Raw genomic sequence first — 23,633 nt, 5'->3', positions numbered from 1 at the left:
TTGTTTTTGGGTTACATTTATTTGTTGATACTGATTTATGGTAGTTGTATAACCGATAGATTATTTGATTTAACTTTTATTCATTTTTGGTTCTTTAATTTTTTTTTTGAAAAACTTATTTTGTGGGAAATTTTTTTTTAATTAAGTGTAAAAAAAGGGGCATATTTGATCCTGAGTTTCCAAAAAGGCTAAAAGTATCATAGGCAGCGCAGTAGCGCTGCCTAAGTAAAGAAGGATGTTGCCACAATGTATTTTTTTGTTTGGGGGGGGGGTGGGATTTCGTATTTTAGACCAGGGCACTTCGTATCGAAGAAGTTGTCGTAGAAACTTCAAAAAGGGCTCATTCGATTGAAAATTGGAAGGGCGTGTGCCCTTTTTAATAATAGAAAGAGATTGAAAGGCAATAAACACCCCTTCTACGCTCACCATTTCCCCAAACACATCCAATCAAAATTTTGAGATAGCCATTTTGTTCAACGTAGTTTAAAGATCTGCAAAATACATCTTTGAGGAAGACACTCCCGCCATAGCCCTCAGGGCTAAGGTTGTAATTTTTGGGGAAATATAAGCTTTTTATAGAAAGTGTTGTCGTAGAAACTTCGGAAAGTGCTCATTTGATTGGAAATTTAAAGGGCTAGTGCCCTTTTTAATATTCGAAAGTGATTGGAGAGCATCTAACCCTCTCACGCTCACCATTTCCCCAAACACATCCAATCAAAATTTTGTGATTGCCATTTTTTTTCGACGTAGTTGAAAGTTCTGGAAATTAGGTCTTCGAAGATGACAACCCTCCCCCACAGCCCTCAGGGCATAGAAATCGTTGTCGTAAAAACTTCAAAATGGGCTCATTCAATTGGAAATTGAAAGGGCTAGTGCCCTTTTTGATAGTTGAAAGGGATTGGAGGGCAACTAACCCCCCTCTTCCGCCCACCATTTCCCCAAACACTTGTAATCAAAATTTACAGATATCCATTTTCTTCAACATAGTGGAAAGTTCTTGAAATTAGGACTTTGAGAATGGTAACCCCCTCAGGGCAAGGGTTGTAAGTTTTGCCCTGGGGACAAACTAACCCCCCTCTCATGTTCACCATTTCCCCAAACACACCCGATCAAATTTTGAGATAGCCATTTTTTTCAACGTAGTTCAAAGTTCTGGAAATTATGTCTTTGAGGATGACAACCCCCCCCCCCCACACCCCTCAGGGCCAGGGGTGTAAGTTATGCCCTGAGGGTACATAAGGTTCTTATAGATAGCATTGTTGTAGAAACTTCAAAAAGGGCTCATTCTACTGGAAATTGAAAGGACTAGTGCCCTTTTTCATAGTCGAAAGTAATTGGAGGGCAATTAACCCCCCTCTCACACCCACCATTTCCTTAAACACATCCAATCAAAATTTTGTGAAGCCATTTTGTTCAAAGTAGTTAAAAATTCTGGAAAATAGGTCTTTGAGGAGGACCATCCCCCCCCCACAGCCCTAAGGGTAAGGGTTGTAAGTTATGCCCTGGGGGAATATAAGGTTTTTATAGAAAGGGTTGTCGTAGAATCTTAGAAAAGGGCTCATTTAATTTGAAATTGAAAGGGCTAGTGCACTTTTTAATAGTAGAAAGTGATTGGAGGGCAACTAACCCCCTCTCACGTCCACCATTTCCCAAACACGTCCAATCCAAATTTTGAGATGGCCATTTTGTTCAACGTATCTTAAAGGTCTGGAAAATGTGTCTTTGAATATAAAAAATCCCCCCAGCCCTCAGGGCAAGGGTTTTAAGTTATGCACTGGGGGCATATAAGGTTTTTATAGAAAGCATGGTCATATAAACTTCGGAGGGGGCTCATCGGATTGGTAATCAGACGCTCTAGTGCTATTTTTGAAAGTCAAAGTGATTAGCAGGCAGCTTCCCCCCCTCCTACATACACACCACACACGTCGTATTGTCCCGAAATGCATCTAATATAAATTTTGAGATATCCATTCTATTCAAAATAGTCTAAATATCATATAACAAAGCTTTTGGGGTTGAAACAAATCCCAGAGATTAAGGTGAACAAACAAACTTTCAAATGGGGATAAATCCATTTATTTAGACAGCGAAAAAACAGGTACAAAAGTCCAGATATTTCGGTCAAATATACAGCGACTGTCTTCAGTACAAATACTAGAAAAATAAAATTGAAACTAGCATATTTATATACAACAAAATAAATAACTTTTCGGGTCATTCACAAAATAATGAACTTCCAGATTATTCACTAGATTATTTTCAGATAGATTTCATTGACAAAGTTCATTCAAAGTTTTTGATGTAAATTTTCTTCTTTAATCTTGCCCAAATGTAAAACAAATTTCCAATGAAAGTGGTAAAACCTTCCGTGTCTTCTAATTCCAAACCAAATGTTGAGTTTATAGATGTTTACTGGGTTGGTCATTTCCCCATATATACGATGTATTTTCGACATAACACCTTTAAATTAGGTGTTGTTTTCTTTAAAGGTGGCTCATTTGGTTGATATTGGAAGTTTAAGTTCCCTTTAAAGAGTCAAAAGTGATGGTGGTCAAGTAGCTCCCCCCCCCCAGCTCCCCTTCTTTTTGCAAAATGCATCTGTTTGGAATTGTGCGATGGCAATTTCATTTTAAATAGTCCAAAGAACATATAAAAAATGCTTCCAGGGCTGGCACAACCCCCCAGAGCCCTGGGACAATAGCTTTAAACTATGCCCTTGGGGAATATAAGGTTTTTATGGAATAGGTGGTCGTGTTAAACTCGGATGAGTCTCTTTTGATTTTAAACTGGTATTTATAGTGCCCTTTTTAAGAGTCAAAGTGATTTGAGAAAAACCCTCCCCCCCCGCCCATCATTTCCCATAATAATAATGCAAACAGAGTTTTGAGACATCACTTTTTTCTGCATTGTTGAAAGGTTCAGTAATTATGCATAGGAATAGTTGTAGTAGCAGTAGTAGCTTTAGTAGCAGTATTTAAATAGCACTTTTTTACACATCTCCTTCAACACGCGATGAAATTTTTAACTTAATACCATCAACCGGTCCTGAAGCATTGGTGATACGTCCTCTTGACAGCCTATGTGGGCATAGTGTGTTTCAATTTATTTCAATACAGTTACAATATTGCCAAATATTTTCGCCTTAATACCCTTAGGTTTATTAATTGTAGTAGTACACCAGTAAGTATAGTAGTAGGAGTACAGTTGTAGGAGTAGAGGCATTAGTACTATGATGCAAATATTGTCTTTTGGTTAGTTCATCATCCCCCACAACAAGCGTTGTAAGTTTCACTTTCACTCACGAAACTGTTCCTAGGATATTGCTGATATGCTCTTTTGACAACCTGCATATGGATAGCAGGTTGTCATCCGTACAACAGAAGTACTCTCTGAAAATGTGACCTACATACCTTCGTCGGTTGTGGAAATAAATAAAAAAAACAAGTTTTTTAAACTGTCCCCTCCTCAACGCCTCGCTCTTTGCGCTAAAGTTTTTTATTGTTTTAAAAAATAAAGTTGTGAGACAGAGTCAAACTTTAGCGTAAAGAGCGAGGCGTTGAGGAGGGGATAGTCCCTTTCATATACGGAATAATTTCTGTTCATTTTAAGTTTTAATGTCGCTCCTTACTTTCAGTTTAAAAAACTTGTTTTTTTATTTAATTTTTGAACGTTTTTGAATAAATGCAGGTTTTGATCTTGGCTCACCATACATGAATAACAAAAACAAAATTTTCATATTAATTTACTTTTATTTAGTTAAATGGCTTTCTCGAAAGTTGTTTGATTTTATTTACGAACGTTTTTATTAGTAATTAAATAAAAAAAAACAAGTTTTTTAAACTGAAAGTAAGGAGCGACATTAAAACTTAAAACGCACAGAAATGATTCCGTACATGAAAGGGGCTGTCCCCTCCTCAACGCCTCTCTCTTTACGCTAAAGTTTGACTCTGTCTCATGACTCTATTTTTTTAAATGATAAAAAACTTTAGCATAAAGAGTGAGGCGTTGAGAAGGGGACAGCCCCTTTCATATACGGAATAATTTCTGTTCGTTTTAAGTTTTAATGTCGCCCCTTACTCTCAGTTTAAAAAACTTGTTTTTTTTTTATTTAATTTCTGATCTTTTTTTAGTGAATACAGGGGATATTTCCCACCTCTTTAAAAAATAGAGTAAATTTTCTCAGGCTCGTAGCCTTTGATAAGTAATACTAAACTTAATAAAATTTATATATTTAGAATCAGCATTATAAACGCATTCTTTTGATACATTTATTGACATCAAAATTCCGTTTTTAAAAGTTTCGATTACTATTGAGCCGTATCGCTTGTTTTTTTATTGTTTTTTTTATTACGTATATGTTATTACGTATATGAGGGGATTATCCCCTTAGTCAATACCACGCTCTTTACGTTAAAAGTTAAAAAAAATTTGATTCACAAACCCCTGAATCACAAAGGCCGTTTAATTAGAATAGATAGCTCTTTTGAAAGCACTAAAAAAAAACTGTAACGTAAAGAGCGAGGTATTGACTTGCGGGAGAACCCCCTCACATACTTTATAATTTCTGTTCGTTTTAAGTTCTAATATTCTTTCTTACATTTCAGTTGAAAAAACTTGTTTTTTTTTATTTATTTTCTGATCGTTTTTTAAATAATACTTGGAAATCCGGCGCCCCCTGCATAGAAATTTCCCTTACCCCAAAGAAACATCCTCCAGGGAAATATTCTCCGGATTAACCCCCTCGTCTAGCCCCCCCCCCTCCAGAAAAAATCCTTCCTGAAAATGGTTGTATACTTCCCAATAACCAATAAATAATGCTGGCAAGTCCGGCGCCCCCTTCATGGCAATTTCCCTTCCCCCATGAAAACTTCCTTCATGAACAGATCCTCCAACATAACCACCGACCCACCCCTCCCTCCCACAACGACAAAAAAAAACTCCTGAAAACTTCTGTATACTTCCCAATAACCAATACTATATGTTAACATTGGGTAAAGTTCATAACTTTTAGCCCTCCCTCTGGGAACTTCGGGGGATTAAGTCATCCTAAAAGACATATTTATCATATTTTCGACCATTCTGAACAAAATGGCTATCTCAGAATTTTGATCGGGTGACTTTGGGAAAAAAATAATCGTGGGAGGGGGCCTAGTTGCCCTCCATTTTTTTTGTTAAATTAAAAAGGGCAATATAACTTTTATTTTCCTTTCCAATGAGCCCTCCAACTATATTCTAGTACCAATGGGTCGTTAGTATCACCCCTGGTAAAAAAAAAAAAAAAAAAAAAAAACAAACAAACAAACAAACACAACCCCATCCGTGATGTTTCTTCTGGCAAAAAATGGAAAATTCCACATTTTTGTAGATAGGAGCTTGAAACCTTTACAGTAGGGTTCTCTGATACGCTGAATATGATGGTGTGATTTTCATTAAGGTTCTGTATCTTTTAGGGGGTCTTTTCCCCTTTTTTTGAAAATAAGGCAAATTTTCTCAGGCGCGTAACTTTTGATGGGTAGGATTAAACTTGATGAAAGTTATATATTTGAAATCAGCATTGAAATCTGATTGTTTTGATGCATATATATTTGTATCAAAAATCCGTTTTCTAGAGTTTCAGTAACCATTGAGCCGAGTTGCTCCTTACTTACAGTTCGTTACCACGAACTGTTTGATTAATATGCATATCTTACGAATTAATTTACGTAACGAACCTCTATATTCTTATATTTTTAATACGTATATTAGAGGGTTCGACCCCTAGTCAATACCTTCCTCTTTAAGCGAAAGTTCGAATTTTGTTCCGATTATTTAAAAATGACCGCTTAATCATAAAGGCCGTTAATTAGAATAAATAGCTCTTATGAAAGTACTAAAAAAAAATTTGGCTTAAAGAGGGAGACATTGACTGCTGGGTGAACCCAATTATATATGTAATATTTTCTTTTCGTTTAAAGTTTTGATGTTGCTGCTGTTGCAGTTGAAATACTTGTTTTTTTATATTAAATTTCTGATCTTTTTTTTAAATAATGCTGGGAAGTCCGGTGTCCCCTTCATAGCAATGTCCCTTCCCCCATGAAAACTTCCTTCATGGAAAGATCCTCCCGCATAACCCCTTTTTTCGAAAATCAGCCAAATTTTCTCAGTCGCGTAACTTTCGCTGGGTAGGACTAAACTTGATGAAACTTATACATTTGAAATCAGCATTAAAATCTTATTCTTTTATGTATCTATTTGTATCAAAATACCGTTTTCTAGAGTTTTGGTTACCATTGAGCCGGGTCGCTCCTTACTTAAAGTTCCTTACCACGAACTGATTGATTTCGAGCTAGCCGGAAGACTCTGTGTGTATTCATTTAATGCTGCTTCTGCGATTACTGTAGCTAACGACACTAATGGCATTAAGTTGAAACCTTTAGGGAACGTTTAGGAGAAGATTCAATTAAACGAAAAACCTATACGCATGCAGGTATTAAAAGGACATATAAGCACTATAGGGCACATAAGGAAACAGGCAGCGATATTCTTTCACAGCTAGTAATATCATTGATATTCTAAAGGAGCTAATTTGATTGAAAATTAGAAGTTCTAGTGCCCTCTTAAGAAACAAAAGTGATTGGAGGGCAATCAGCCCTCCTCTTTGGCTCATAAGTTTTTAAACACATCAAATCAAAATTTTAAGACAGCCATTTTGTTCAGCATAGCTGAATGGTCTCGTAACTATAACTTTAGGGTTATTGGGTAGGTCAACCCCCCACAATTATGTAATTTGCCCATTATGCTTAAAAACTAAATGTTGCGTTAAAATTAAACCAAAATACACTGTTTTTATTTTGGATAAGACATATCATCAGCATACCTAGCAGGACTGAGGGTAGTCATTTCAAATTTTCGGACTACTTCTATTACTACTTCTGCTCTTAAAATGTTAATAAATCAAAAGAGTGTAAGTGTATCTAGGCTGCGAAAGAGCATAAATATATTTTTATGGGAATGGCATTAATTTTATTTATCAGGTCAACTAGAAGATTTATATAACTAAATTGAACCCTACTATTTTGTCATGATTGTCAAAAGAGTTTTTGTTTTTTAAAATTGCTGAAAAAGTTTCTTCAGCATATAGTTAGCAGGTCAAACTATAAATTCTTAAAGGAAAAACGGATACATTCAAGCTATTATTTTCATTTTCCCTGAAAAAGACTATGTCAATATAAAACGAGCAGAAATTAATTAAGTTTCTCCACAAAATAAGTTTTTCAAAAAAAGGTAAAGAACTTCATTGGACCAAAAATGAAACAAAAATGGAATAAAATAATATACCATGCACATGACTTCCACAAATCAGTATCAATAAATAAATGAAACTCATAATAAACAGAAATTAAAATAATTACAGAGTCAAACTCACAATGATCTGGAATTGAAACAATCAGGATTCTAAAACCCTATGCTTTCTAAAAGCCGAAATATAATTTCTACTTTATTGAAAAAAATTCTTTTAAATGTTTTCACTTGTAAAACCTTAAGAAATCAAATATTAATAAAGATTTTAAGGAATAAATATCAGTATATGTATATTAAGCTGAAAATTCACATTTTTTTCAGTAAATTCACTTGAATTTTTTTCAGTTATATATTGATGCTCATTTGTGGTAGTTGTATGCTTGGTATATTATTTGATTCTGTTTTTGTTCCTTTTTTGTTTTATTGAGTTCTTTATTTTTTGAAAAAATTATTTTGTGGAAGAAGATTTTTTTAATTAGTTTACTAGACAAAGCACAAAACACTGTCTGGTTTAGTGCATTTTGATCAGTAGATTAATACAAAATAAAACACGAGTGCACAAAATAAAACAACGTTTATTCTAACTCTGACGAGAAATAAATGTCAAACAAAAAAATTTAACTTCTGTCAAATAAATTATCTTACCCATACATAGTTCCACCTAAGAACATAAATCTATCTGGAATTCTTGGATGTCACCTCCCTGCAATCAATATTATTGAACCAGTGTCTTTAATTCTGTACAGCGGACGCTCAGAGCGATAGTATGTAAAAATTACTACAATCTTAGCTGATTAACTAACTATAATTTTGACAAATTTAATTCACTAATCTCCTTTATTCCAGGAAAGAGCTGACAAACAAGCGGGTCAGAAGATGGGCATTTAGCCTCCATGAGCTGTTAAACGACCCATTAGGACGAGAACATTTTGTAAAATATTTAGAAAAGGAATTTAGTTCAGAAAACCTTCGGTGAGACGGTTACTCTATTTCATATAGGCTTATTGTTTTGTATAGCCTGACATTGAGCTATAGTACAATAAATGTGATATGTATTCCCTTCAAACCCTTTGCAACAATTGGTGAAGTCCAAAAGACAGTTAGTACATGCTCTGTTTACTCTGTTACGATTCAGAATCAGAACTCAATTTGCAGAACGTTATAATTTACACATGGGCTACTACCAAGCATACTCGAAATGTTGGCTGTATCAGGAGACTGTAGCCTAGGCGGAGAAATTGAACGTTATAAAATTTACTTCCTTAACAAAAACCTCGAACCCATTTCCAAAAAAGTCGTTTTTATATATCAATTTTGTTTATCTTATCATCTGAGTTTATGTCTTATATCATGAGCCTAGACTTTAACATTCCCCCTCCTCCAAAAGTCTAAATTTCTAAGGCTTTTTAGGGTACGATTACCATTGAATGACAATCCACAGCCCCTTTTATGCCCCTTGTGCCCCTGAGTGGCGTTTAACGGCTAAGATGTCTTAAAATGTGCCTCTAGCAGCGAAAGGACAGTTATAGCCCCAAAGATAAGGGCTGGAAATTATGCGAGTAGACTATACAAAACTGATACTGTACAAATAGGCTACATTTAAAAGCACAATTTATTAAGTTTTTTGCTTGTTATGTACCAAATAATTGCAAAAATCGCCACTTCACTGTGACACAGTTTCATTGGCAACTTAGAAATGGCACCAAAACCTCAAGTTTTGGTTCAAATAAGTCTTGTTCGGAAAGTAAAAAAAAATTCCCTCAAGTAGAAAAAAGTTCATAAACGTGCATCGATTGATTTTCTTCTCAGGAACTTCTTTATCTTATATTTGCAGGTAGGGACCTGAAATCTGCATTTCGAATACCTAAATGTGTTGAATTGGATTATCCGTTTCGATCGAGATTGCTCCTGTTTCCAGGGGGTATTTTTCCCTTTTTCTAAATCTATGTAAAATTATTTATCCTAATAATAGCTTGCGGATCGATCTTTTTTAAATGAATGAATCTTCCCTATTAGGAAACAGCATTAAGAACATTTTCTTTTATTGATAGATTTTTATCGAAAAGCTTTTTTTCAAGAGTTAAGCATACTATTGGCGATATTTACTATTTGATAGTTTTATGCCTTTCAAGTTGATTGTTATTCAACTTATTGACTAGATTTTTCGCCGGCTATGTCGTGTTAAGTTCTTCAAGTGGTGACTTTCCCAGATCCACTGTACTAGGGGTTATGGGTAGGGGTAAATCTATCGTAATAAATGTTGACTTTCAAAAAAAACAGTACATGCTCAGTTAGAACGAAATTTTTGCAGAGTATATTCCAAGATTTTCTTTTTCCAAAACCTATTCTGTACGTGGTCAGAACATTCACTTTTGTTGAAACCATTTTTATAATGTCTAGGGTATTTTAGTGGTTTGTTTTAAATGCAGAATATCTTAGAGGGCACCAACAAAACAAACAAAACATCTGAAATTATTCTTCTTTGAAAATCTACGATATTTCTTATATTATTTTGATGCATAAATTTTAATCAGAATCTCACGTTTTAGCTTATGGTTTAGAACCATGATTAATTTGATTTAAGGGGGCTAATTCTCCTCAGTTCCCACTATTCAAGTTTATTTCTTGTAAATGCTATGAGGATGATAATCATCCCTGAAAACTGAATCGCTTAAAAAAATTCTCGGATCAGAAATGCCAAAAATAAATTCTATGATCTTTTTTTTTGGAGGGAGCTTCGACAAAAATATATTCAGGGGTTGCTCCTCCTTCTGTGTAGGTAAGCACAGGAATGCAACCTTTTATGTTGTGCTTAAAATATGCCTGCAATAAGAGGAGAGCTGTCACTTAGAAAGCCACATCATCAATATTCTTCGGAATTAAGAACAAAAGAGAACCAAAATAAAACAACAACGAAAAAATTATAAAAGGGTCAATGTCGAATACTTAAAAATATCAAAAACATTTGATGAAAACATTCATGTCAAAAACATGAGTTTTCATCAAATTAAAAGGTCAATGTCGAATCAGCAAAATACCAAAACGAAGAAAGTGAATAAAAAGGGAGATTAAAAAGGGAATTAAATAATTAAAACAATAAAAATTTAGCTTTGCGACAAAAAATAATCCAAAAAGCCAAGAAAGCCAGGAATTTGCAAAATTAATATTAAAATTATAAGGTAAAAGGAAGTAAGGAGAGGGGAGGGGGTGAGGAGACTCACTGATTGAATATGTCAACTATGTACGGGATGAAAGTTTTTCTATATATTTCAGTGAAAACTTTTGTTTGGGAAAGAAGGGGGATTTTTGTTGAAGCAGAATGCAGAAGGCGGGGTCGAAGGGCTGAGTATTGACTAGGGAAAAGGGTAGTTCTCCGAGGGTTATAAAGGGGATTGTTAGCGAAACGCAAGGAAATTTTTGTTCTCCTTTCCTTAAGGGTGACTAGATTGGCTCTCCTAAGAAGGGAAATATAAGGCACTTTACCCTCATTGAAGATAATTCTTAGGCACCTTTTTGAACTGCATCTATTCTGTCTGGCAATTCAATGGCGATGCCAGGATGCCAAAGAGGACAGGTGTACTCGAGGGTTGGGCGTACAAATGAGAGGAAAACCCTCAAAGAATGCGATTTAGGGCATTTAAATTTTTGTAAAGAGTTAAAGAAGGGAACAAGTGGCATTTGCACGTTTTAAAATATTATTCATATGGCAATCCCAGTTTAAGTCGCTGGAGATGGTAACTCCCAGTAATTTCATTGTGTTGACAGACATTTCAGGGGGGGCTGGGCAGGAGAAAGAAGGGAGAGTTTTAAAGAAATTAATAGTTAAAACAGTTGAATTTAAAGGGTTGACTTTCATATCATTAGTTACTGCTTGGTCTGGTATCGATTCCAAGATGACCATTGGTCTACTTTTTAAATTTTTGAAACATGTCTCTAAGACAATTAGATCATCATCAAATTTCCATCAATCCGCGAAAACGCCACCAAGATTGTTGGTTGTGGGGCTAAGAGACGAGTGTGCGTCTATAATGACGAGCCCTAGGGCTCGTCATTATAGTTTGGGAGGGGATCAGAATATACACTCAGGTATTAGACGATTTGCGTTCTGTTAGAAAAAAAGATGCAATTATTCTAATTAAATAAGGATCGACTTCAAATTCATTGGATGGTTTTTCTACCAATAGTAACTGCGCAATTGCCAAAGAGCAGAGTTTCAGAGAATTATTATCATATACTATTCCGTTACTACTAAAAAAAAAATATATTTTAATCTAAACTATTTTACGGAAAACCCCTAATGTTCAATTCTTCTACTGCGAAACCTAAAATTCAGGAGATATTTTTATCGTCAAATGTATGCGAGAAAATGTGTTTATTTCTTCCCCGGTAAGTCCTTCCTCATTTTCTTGCCAAAATGCTTTTGAACAGCCTGTTCTTTCTTCATTAATGTACTTAAGAAACACGTGTCAATCTCTCCAGGTTTTGGGAGGCCGTCCAGGATCTAAAACAGTTGCATCAGCGAGCTGTAGCCACTCGATCGAGAGAAATTTGGTCAGAATTTCTCGGAACAGAAGCCACTTGCCCTGTAAATATTGATTCAAAGTCTCTGGAAGCAACTAGACTTGCAATGGACAATCCCGACAGGTGGACATTTGATAGAGCAGCGGTAAGGAGACAACTGTTAGTTTGTTTTATTAATGAGTGGAAGTATTTAGTTGTTTATAAAACAAGCTAATTTATTTGTTTGCAGAATACTGCATTAAAGTAGTTGTCATATTAGTAAAAAAAATTATTGAATTTTCTGAAAAGGGGAAACTGATACTTGCTTCTTCTTATTTAGGCTTATAGGGGCTAGTAGCCTATTTAACTGAACAATATTCAAAAATTAAACTTAACTCCTCTAAAGTTAAGCTACTAAAATTAAAGCGCACAAATATTTGTAGGACTAATAAACGATAATAAAACAATTTGCTATTTAAAGTCCAATAATGGTGCGGTAGGAGCTTAGAATATAAGATCCTAAACAAGTCCAAGTAAACTTAGTTTAGTGTTACTCTGAGCCGAAAAATGATACATGAGAGGACGAGAGAAAATGCTGCAATATTTCGTTTAACGTATGAAATTGAACCAAGCTCATAAATTAACTTAAATGAGCATCACTACTATCCCTAAAACTACTGCTTCTCTAGCGATTACTACCAAGGCTGAGGATACTGAAGTCAACATCTGAGAAAATGTTGAAAAGAAAGTTAAACTAAATAAAAACATACTATATGCATACAGATTGCTGATATGGGCGTGTCAGCAATATTTTTGGAACGGCTTATCGTATCAAGAGGAAACTTCTGGGGCATCATGAGTGGGATGTTCAACTTACCGAAAGGCAACATGTACCTCCTACTAATGCTATTAATACTGCCGCTACTACTGGTACTCCTACTACTGGTACATCACTATTACTGCTACTACTGTTCTTACTACTACCACTACTACTATGATACTAGTACAATTTAGACTATGAGTATGAAGAATGAAAATGTGACAGAACATTGGAGAATTTTTTTTTATTTTTTTTTTTAATTAAAACACACTATATGCATGCAGATTGTCAAAAAGGCGTATCGCTAAAATGGATTTGGGCATTAAGTTGGAACTTTCAGAGAATACTTAAAGGGGAAAATCAACTGACAGAAAGGTAGTATGTGCATGCCACTATTAAAACTACTACTACTGCTACTTTTACTGCTACTAAAACTACTGCTACTACTGCTACTACTACTACTACTGCTAGTACTACTACTAACCTACTCCAACTACTACTTCAATTGCAACAACTTGTAAGGTTTAGAGTATTAAGATGAACAGGCGTCAAAAGGGAATCAAAAGGGCACATCAGCAATATCTTTGAACGGCTTACTGCATCAAGGTGACCGTTCCGGGGCATCAAGAGGGGATGTTCGACTGACCAAAAGGCCACAAATACATGCTACTACTGTTATTAATTCTGCTGCCGCTACTGTCTCTACTACTACTAATAAAACATTAATGCTGCTACTACTTCTTTTACTGCCTCCTCAACTACTGTGATACTATTGCTATTAAGGCTAAGTCTATGAAGGTGAAAATTTGAGAGAATATTGAGAGCGAATTTGAACTAAATCAAAGGACATTATGTGTATTCAGACTGTCAAAAGGGGTTATCTCAATAATTGATTTGGCTATTAAGTAAATCTTGTAAGGCTAAGAGTATTAAGATGAAAATTTCAAGAAGCATATAAAAATATAAATTATCAAAAGAACATATCGGCAATGTCATAGAAGTGGCTAATAGTATAAAGTCAAAGCTTCTAGGACTTGATGAGAGGGATTTTCAAGTAAACAAAAGGAATCTTTTAGTACTACTGCTACTATTACGACTAGTGCTATTACTAGTAATACTACTAGTACTACTAATGCTAATACTACTGCTGTGACTACTATTACAACTATGCCTAAGGGTATGAGGTGAATTTTCGGAGAATTTTTAGGGGAGAAGGTGAACTGAATTACAACACACCGTCTGCATGTTTCCTTTTGTTTTCCTTTGTTTTTTTTTATCTTAAGAGAAATATAAACGTAACTCAAGATAAAAATTGGTTTTCAATAATGTACAAATTACGTTCTAATATTTTGAAGGCACAGGCGACGTTAGCCCTACTCCTCTGTGTGGTAGTTTCTACTCGTTTTGAGTATTACTTGATTATTTGTTGGAATTTCTGTCTGTTTTGGGTATCATTTATTTATTAATGAATATGATTCATGGTTTTTTTACGTTTTAAAAATTATTTAAGTTTATTTCTGCTTATCTTTGGTTGAATATAGCTCTTAACTTTTCTTTGAAAACTTCTTATATGGGAAAAAATGTTAAAAATAAATCTAAATTAAATTAATTCCAACTATTCGATGAAATGCGGAATTGGAATAAGGGAAACAATCACCTGAACCTAGTTAGTAAAATTGGAATAACTTTCTTTGTTTTTTTTTCCTAGGAGCTAAAACTGAACCTAATTTTTAGATTAGATTATCTAGAGAATTTGCTTAGTTCAACACAAGTATAGCGTCAACTTCATGGGCAGCTTTAAAAAAATATAGAAAAATAAAAAAAGCTACATTTTCTTGTAGGTACAATTTATAAGTTGACTTTAAATTTTATTTCAATGACAGGCTAACTCCTAATACAAACTCAAAATAGCCGAAGTAGCAAAGGTTGTCTGGTTACCAGCCTTTTTTTTTTTTTTTTGCAAAAAGAAAATTATATCAACTTAATTCATCTCTTAAGCACACCCTAGACAGTCAATTATTTTGATCAAAAGCTTCCGTCATTCAATTGATTAAAGCATGATTGACCGTCTAGGAACCTGTTTGACGCTTGAGTCAAGCATTAATGGTGATTGATAGAAGGTTTGAATGACTCAAGAGGTTCCTAGACGGTCAATCATGGTTTAATCAATTGATTGACGGAAGATTTTGATCAAAACGATTGACCATCCAGGGTGTCCTTTAATGACTCGTACATTTTCAAAAATTTGCTTATACAAATTGCTGCATTTCGCGAGAGAAAAATAAAATATTCTGTGGAAACCGGTTTGGTTTTAGAAAATAATATTTTACGGTCATGCCACTCTGTTGACACGCAGAATATGGCGATACCGTTCCCTGACGACATAGGAATTCTGTGCCAGTGGTTCCGGCTGAATGCTGATCTCACATTAACTGCCGCATTGGTAGACCAGGGTTACTGTGACTCCAGCCTGTATATCATGCATTCAGCAGAACCCGTTTCTATGGAAATCGGCACCAACATTGTCTTTGGCTTTGACTCAGACGTCTTCACAAAGGTGAATTCATTTATCCAGAAGAAAGGGTTCCACTTTTTTGATGTCTCGTCAGCATCGCAATCTTCATGTTAAAAATGGCACCTAAACCCAGAACTGACCTCAAGACCATAACCACCACCATCGCCATGTTCTGTGTGTCAATAGAAGGAATTTTGTTTAACATTTTTCAGAGGTAGTTGTTATTTTTTTTACTCCCCTCCTCCTCTCCACTCGGTGATATTTTAAAAAAAAAACATATAAATCTTAAAGCCTCATGCATTATCCAATCACCTAAACTTAAAAAAAAAAATTATTATATACCAGTCAATGTATAAGTGGACATGAAGGCATACTACAATTTAACTTTTTTCTTGCCAAATATCTATCACTCCCCCCGTTCCAGGTTGTCCTTCCCTCTCTAGGAGACACTTTTCCGGTGGCATTTTTACTTCAATTTCTTAAAATTCATATCCTTCAATTTTCACTAATACAAATTCGAATTTTAAATGTGGTCTTCCAAAAGGCTTACTCTTACAACTTTAAAAATTTTTAACACAAAAAAAACTATTTGCTCTCCCGTAGACTGGGCGTCCTCCGTCCACAAGAAACCCATTCTTGCGGTGGCACTTTTTTCCTTCTTTTTTTTCTTTTTTTTCAGCCGTTATTACGACCAACCTTAATCAACAAACAAACCAAATACAACCAACCCATCAACAAAAAAAAAAAATAACCTTAATACCGACGGGCATGAGGGCACAGAGCTGAACAGAATCTTGAACCATATCTCTTATGGAGGAGGAGACCACCCACGGCGGGGCTGGTCCTTCCAGTTCCACTTCATTCACCCCTCGCCCTCAATTTATGTGAGCTCTTTATGACATCTTCCGAGTCTCAAATATATTACAAGAACTTAGGCAGAAGAAATGATGAATTCCATTTAAAAACTTGCTCTGCTCAGTAGAAAACGTGGTAGTAGAAGACCTAGTGTTCGTACTTGTTCTAACTAAGCTTAGTTTGACTTACTGAAGCTCATTTGTCCAGTTTCTTAGGGTTGACATTTGAGCTGTGATTATCGAGATGATTACTGAAACGTACCAATAAATATCTGAGAAACTAGTTATTTTTTTTAGTTGGTTGCTTTACTTAGCGCTTTTTACTAATAACTCGGTAGTAACAGTTTTTCTGACTGTTGCTATACAGTTTTCTCTGCAAATACCCAAAGGCCTGGGTTTAATACCAAGAAAGTTGGATTCTAAGTACATTCGGGAAAAAGGGATCTATGTTTCTTCCGGATTATTTCGTGTCAAAGCAGCAGATTCCATTTTTTTTAGTACAATTAAGAATCCGAGATCCAAGGGTGCGTCTTGGCACAGCCACTAAACAGAAAAGCAGGTATGATGAAAGGGAAAGGGACGTGTGAAGACGTGATAAAAGGCAACTTTTACCGCCGGCCAAGCCATATTGAATAGGGCTGCGAAGCGTGACGTCAATTCTTGGGCGGGAAATTCAAATAAAGATGAAACGTGGATGCATAGACACGTTTTTTCGGAACTTTGGCAAATTGTTTTGGCCTAAAATATTTGTCGTAGATCCTACTAATCCACCAGAACGTTTTCACATCGAAATAATACTAGGAATATTGACAATCAGTTGTTAGTTACAACTAGAAACCCCATTTCACGGTACTTTGGATTTCTCACCTTGCTTTTTACGTCATCACCGCGTAGCCCTATGTTGTATAACTTAAATAACGTGTTTTGGGATTTTTTTTTTGAATTTTCAGGATTTTTTTTTAAAAAAAATAAGAATTTAATTTTTGAGCTGGTTGCAATACTGCAGATGTAAAAGGAAAAAGTGATATCATCAGTGTAATCGTAGGGTTACCTAGTTTTTGCATGGATATCAACAACTTGCAGTCCTCCGTTCTTCTTCTTTAGGTACATATCAGTTGTTTTCAGTCTTGGGTGTTATTTTCCTTGCCAAATAAATCTGTAAATGATTTTTTCCAAGTTTTAAAAGATCGCTTTTGAAGGTGCTGAAATATTCGACAGATACCGAATAACAGGCAAGCTGTATGTATTTACATATTGCGCCCTTTGGAATATTTTATAAATTTCCTTACCTGTCCATTTTTAATGCCTCCGGCATGCCTCCGGTGTGCCTCCGTGCCTCATGCCTCCAGGTGTCCCTCAAAATGCCTAGTTGTTAACCCCTCGGGACTAGCGTTAAAATGACAGTGTATTACAGTGTAAGTGAATGAAACTTTATTTTTTTTTGGCACGTACAGTCCAGAACATCAAAGGTTTCGAGAAAAATATGCATGCTTAGGAAATAAAAAACTAGTTTTCACAGAAAATTTTGCAACTTTTATATTTTTCTTTGGTTTGCACTGCTTATTTTTCTTTGGTTTGCATTTATTGCACTGCTCCTTTGTATGTCACATCTATAACTAAAGTAGATAGCCTAACTTGCTTATTCTCCGAAATTTGGCTATACATGCTATTATAATGTTACTGACCGGCAAAATTCAGTTAGTTATTTTTATCTATGACCCCATATCCCACCATTCCATGGACTTGTTTGTTTCATAGGCTCCATTCAGTGCTGAATGGAGTACTGATAGTAATGTTTTAAATTGTTTTGGTAATAGGTTTACGGTAAAAATTTCATTTCCACAAGCATCAAACAAGACAGGTAAATGAGTATTTAAGGCTTATTAAAGTGCATGCGATGCCTGCTTATTCTTTTCATCATGTTCTTCCAGTACTCTGGTCTCAAGTGCTGTCACGCTGTTAGGGATGATGTGGAAAGGCGAACCTTCAGTGAGTGGTTGAGACACTGTTGCCTGCAGGTGTAAAAATTTCGATCTCTTTTTTTTTGTTTAGTTTTTGGTAATTTGGGTCCCTGAATACACTGGCGTAGATAAGTGCCTTTTATTTTGTTTTTGTTCACTGGAGTAGCAGTTCAAAAGGCTTCTTGCTTTTTGTTATGTTTTATCCTAATAAATTATGTTTTATTCTAGTAAATTATATTCTTATAAATAATAAATTTTATAAAAAAGAAAGTGCAACTTACCCCACTAACACCTGACCTTAGGCGTTTACCCCCTTAACAGTTTCAAGATTATTACGATTATTGTTATAAGTTTTTTGACCTCTTATTTCCTTTTTTACAAGACAGGTAGACCCCCTCCCTTTAAAAAACATTGTGTATACCTGCATCACATAATTTTTTCAAAAAAAAAAATTGTTCAACACATAGAGTAATCAAATAATAAAGTAAAATTGTGAAAAATTCTACTACCCGTCAATGCTGTATTAAAACATTTTATAATTTTTTTAGTTGTAGGCTACATAAATTACATATATATATATATATATATAAGGTTATTTCAGCGCTAATAAAAAAAAACTGTACGAGTTATTTTTATATTAAATTAACTATTCGATAATTAACTTAAACTTGTAGTCGACCCGTCGCAAGTTTTTTTCTGTATCTTTTTTGGGACGGTTATTAGTAATTTAATTGTTGTGTTTTTATTTGTAAATAAAAATAGATTTGAATTGGAAAAAAGAACCGTTTCTTTCTATGATTATTTGAAGCTAAGTTCTTCATTGTGTGTTTTTTTTTCTATCAGCCAAAAACGAGTCAATCGGTTAAAAAAATGAATGATAATCTAAGCCAACTAAGTCAAGCAGGAGACATTATCCTCATCGTTTTTTAGTTATATCCAAGGCAACGCAATAAGTTTAATTTTTTCAGGGCCATGTTTACCATCTTATGAGGAGTGATAGCTATTCCAGATTCTTAAGGTCCGAGATGTACAAAGAACTCCTGACAGGAAGTAGAAAAAAGGTAACAAAATATCATTCTAAGAGCTTTCTGTTTGAGTATTTCAGGGAAAACAGGGCATTTTTAGAAAATAAATAACGGTACTTTCCCATTATGTGGACACCTATAAAAAGTCAAGTTTGGTTAATGCTAATGAAATAAAACAAAATAGGATGAATTTGATCAATTTAGATTACAATTACTCGCTTTACGAGTCTCCATCGCTGCATTCATTCGACTGTCTATAGCCGAGGTATCCACATAATGGGAAAGTACCAATTCATGCATAGAACCAACCAAAAGTTGTTCTATAGTTAATCCGTATAAAAAGGAGTAGAGGACACCCCAGCTTCACTCTTGTTCAATCTGAAATATCTTGTTCAATGTGACCAGTTTTATGCAATGTACTAAACACTGCTATTTTGTCATGATTTTGGTCATGGCTTTTGCCACAGGTACGATAGTTGTTTATAAAATAAATGAGTCTATACTATATGAAACCAGCTACTACCCTCATTTCCTGCCTTAACCACAGCAATATTGTTCTCATAGAAAGCACTAATCACTTTAATGTATTTAACTGGTATCAAACAGTTCGTGGTAACCAACTGTAAGTAAGGAGCGACCTGGCTCAATAGCTCAATAGTAACCGAAACTCTAAAAAACGGAATCTTGGTACCAATAGACACGTCAAAAAAATCAGATTTCAATTCTGATTTCAAATATATAAGTTTCATTAAGTTTAATCTTACTTATCAAAAGTTACGCGCCTGAGAAAATTTGGCTGATTTTCGAAAAAAGGAGGAAAGACCCCCTAAAAGTTATAGAACCTTAATGAAATTCATACCATCATATTCAGCGTATCACAGAACCCTACTGTAGAGGTTTCAAGCTCCTATCTGCAAAAGTGTGAAATTTTGTATTTTTTGCCATAAGAAAGATCACGGGTGCGTGTTTATTTGTTTGTTTGTTGTTTTTTTTCCCCCAGGAGTGATCGTATTGACCCAGTGATCCTAGAATATCATGGGAGGGCTCATTGGAACGGAAATTAAAAGTTCCAGTGCCATTTTTAAGTGACCAAAAAAATGGAGGGCAACTAGGCCCCCTCCCACGCTCATTTTTTCTCAAAGTCACCCGATTAAAATTTTGAGATAGCCATTTTGTTCAGCATATTCGAAAATCTAACAAATATGTCTTTTACGATGACTTAATCCCCCACAGTTCCCAGGGGAAGGGCTGCAAGTTATGAACTTTGCCCATTGCTTACATATTTTATTGGTTATTGGGAAGTATACAGACATTTTCAGGAAGAATTTTTTCTGGTGGGGGGGGGGGGCGTGAGGAGGGAGTTACTCGGGAGAATCTGTCCGTGGTGGATGTTTGTGTGGGGTAAGGGAAAGTTATATGAAGGGGGCGCCGGATTTCCAAGCATTATTTAAAAAACGATCAGAAATTAAATTAAAAAAAAAACAAGTTTTTTCAACTGAAAGTAAGAAGGAACATTGGAACTTAAAATGAACACAAATTATTACGTATTAGAGGGGGTTCTCCCCCAAGTCAATACCTCGCTCTTTACGCTACAGTTTTTTTTTTTTTTATTGGTTTCAAAAGAGCTATTTATTCTAATTAAACGGCCTTTGTGATTCAGGGATTTGTGAATAAAAATTTTTTTTTAATTTTAATGTAAAGAGCGTGGTATTGACTAAGGGGAGAACCCCATCATATACGTAATAATATATACGTAATAAAAAAAAAAACAATAAAGAAAAAACAAGCGATACGGCTCAATAGTAATCGAAACTTTTAAAAACGGAACTTTGATGTCAATAAATGTATCAAAACAATGGGCTTATAATGCTGATTCTAAATATATCAATTTTATTAAGTTTAGTATTACTCATCAAAGGCTACGAGTCTGAGAAAATTTACCTGATTTTTTAAAGAGGGGGGAAACATCCCCTAAGAGTGAAAGAATTTTAATGAAAATCACACCGTCAGATTCAGCGTATCAGAAAACCCTATAACATAAGTTTCAAGCTCATATCTGCAAAAATCTGCAACTTTGTATTGTTTGCCAGAAGCAAAATATACGAATATAGAAGTTCGTTAAGTAAGTTAATTTGTAAATCACGTCAAAGCCAAATTTCGAGACAGCCATTTATCAAAAAAGAGTAACATTTTTATGCAAATTTTGTTTGCTTATTCAATGACGGTGAGTCAAAATAAAAGCTGCATCAGCTGAAAAACGATCAGAAATTAAATAAAAAAAAAAGTTTTTTAAACTGAAAGTAAGCTTAAAGAGCGACATTAAAACTTAAAACGAACAGAAATTATTCCGTATATGAAAGGGACTGTCCCCTCCTCAACGCCTTGCTCTTTACGCTGAAGTTTGACTCTGTCTCACAACTTTATTTTTTAAGACAATAAAAAGCTTTAGCGTAAAGAGCGAGGTGTTGAGGAAGGGACAGCCCCTTTCATATACGGAATAATTTCTGTTCGTTTTAAGTTTTAATGTCGCTCTTTAAGTTTACTTTCAGTTTAAAAAACTTGTTTTTTTTTATTTAATACAATAGAAGGATTGGATCTTCGCTCCTCGTCTATAGCCGAGGTGTCCACATAATGGGAAAGTACCTAAATAACTAGGGGATAATGGACAATTTTCTCATTGTTTTCTTTATTGTCTTCAATTTAACTTTGTGTTGTACTGCTATTAAAATGTTTAGGATGGGAAGCTTTTGAAAAAATATTTTAAGGAAGACTTAGCTCCAACTGTATTTTGCATCTAAAAATATTTAGACATTTGATACAATTTTCTTGACTCTATTAGAATTTATTATTGTTTTTGTTTAAGTAGTAAGGTTTGGTGAATTGCAAAAATTACGATATTTTCATTAAATTCAGAAAAACAATTATCAACTGAAAAAAGCTACAGCTTGATTTTAATTTGCAGGCACATATATTTTTGAGACGAGCTTAAAGGCACTAATGGAGCTTATTTCAAACGGATAAATCAATGAGATATAAAATTATGTCGTAAGGGTGTTTTGTTATGCTCAACATGCGTATCACAAAAGAACGACCTGTATGGCTTGGACGGTTCTAGGAACTTACCCCCCCCCCCGGCGATCACCCCCGGAAAATCCCTCCCCCGCCGCGGAAAATACCCCAGAAAAATAACCCCCGGAAAATACCCCCCGCGGAAAATAACACACCCCGGAAAATATCCCCTCGTAAAATACCCCCGCGGAAAATACCCCCCGGAAAATACCCCCCGCGGAAAATACCCCCCGGTAAATACCCCCTGGAAAATACTCCCCCCCCCCCCGTGGAAAATAAGGCTTTCCAAATTTGAGAATTTTATTTGAGTTTTATTGTTTAATTTCAGTAGGAGAAAGAATTTTGGTACTTGTGTATTATGGTTCTCTGAGTTTTTTATTGTTTTAAAAAATAAAGTTGTGTGACAGATTTAAGCTTTAGTGTAAAGAGCGAGGTATTGATGAGGGGACAGGCCCTTTCATATACGGAATAATTTCTGTTTGTTTTAAGTCTTAATGTCACTGCTCACTTTCAGTTAGAAAAACTTTTTTTTATTTAATTTCTGAACGTTTTTGAATTAATGCAGCTTTGATTTTGGCTCACCGTGCGTGAATAATTAAAAAAAATTGCATATTAATTTTACTTTTTGATTTGGCTAAATGGCTTTCTCAAAATTTTGACCCGACGTAACTTACGAATTAACTTACGTAACGAACTTCTATATTCGTATGTTTTATTACGTATATTAGAGAGTTTTTCCCCTAGTCGATACCTTGCTCTTTACACTAAAGTTCGAATTTTGTTCGAATCACAAACCCCTGAATCACAAAGGCCGGTTAATTAGAATAGATAGCTTTTTTGAAAGTAGCAAAAAAAAACTTTAGCGAAAAGAGCGAGTTGTTGACTAGGGTGCAGCCCCCCTTATATACGTAGTAATTTCTATTTTTTTAAGGTTTAATGTTGCTCCTTACTTTCGATTGAAAAAACTAGTTTTTTTTATTTAATTTCCTATCTGTTTTTAAATAATGCTGGGAAATCCGGCACCCCCTTCATAGAAGTGTCCCTCTCCCCAAGTAAACATCCTCCATGAAAGGATCATCCCCCGTAGCCCCCTCCTCCAGCAACCCTCCATCAGAAAAAAATCCCTCCTGAAACGTCTTTATACTTCCCATTAACCAATACTATTTTTAAACAATGGGCAAAGTTCATAACTTCCAGCCCTTCCCCAGGGAAATGAGGGGGACTAAGTCATCCTCAAAGACATATTTACAAGGTTTTCAACTATGCTGAACAAAATGGCTATCTCAAAATTTTGATTGGGTGACTTTGGGGAAAAATGAGCGTGGGAGGGGGCCCAGTTGCCCTCCAAATTTTTTGGTCAATTAAAAAGGACACTAGAACTTTTAGTTTCCGTTTATATGAGCCCTCTTACGATATTCTAGGACTACTGGATCGATACGATCACCACTGGGGAAATTAAAAAAAAATAATAAATAAATAAACACGCATCCGTGATCTATCTTCTGACAAAAAACACAAAATTCCACATTTTTGCAGATAGGAGCTTGAAACTTCCGCAGTAGGGTTTTCCGATGGGCTGAATTTGATGGTGTGATTCTCATAAAAATT

At 35.1% G+C, this 23,633-nt stretch overlaps 1 protein-coding gene across 2 annotated transcripts in view; it reads left to right on the top strand.

Annotated features, from left to right (window-relative positions):
• The window catches only part of LOC148950332 (regulator of G protein signaling 7-like), a 245,472-nt gene that overhangs the window by 176,230 nt on the left and 45,609 nt on the right, over positions 1–23,633 (top strand). For both annotated transcript variants that reach the window (XM_089092302.1, XM_089092303.1), the window contains exons 10-12: positions 8,128–8,253; positions 11,761–11,947; positions 18,900–18,992. In XM_089092302.1, coding sequence (XP_088948428.1) covers positions 8,128–8,253; positions 11,761–11,947; positions 18,900–18,992 — 406 coding nt within the window. The remainder of the gene's footprint in view (positions 1–8,127; positions 8,254–11,760; positions 11,948–18,899; positions 18,993–23,633) is intronic.

Source organism: Artemia sp. Qi Xiang Cuo, chromosome 7 (assembly GCF_049724085.1).
Source record: "Artemia sp. Qi Xiang Cuo chromosome 7, ASM4972408v1, whole genome shotgun sequence".
NCBI lineage: Eukaryota > Metazoa > Arthropoda > Branchiopoda > Anostraca > Artemiidae > Artemia > Artemia sp. Qi Xiang Cuo.
This window is presented reverse-complemented; position numbering and strand designations above follow the sequence as displayed.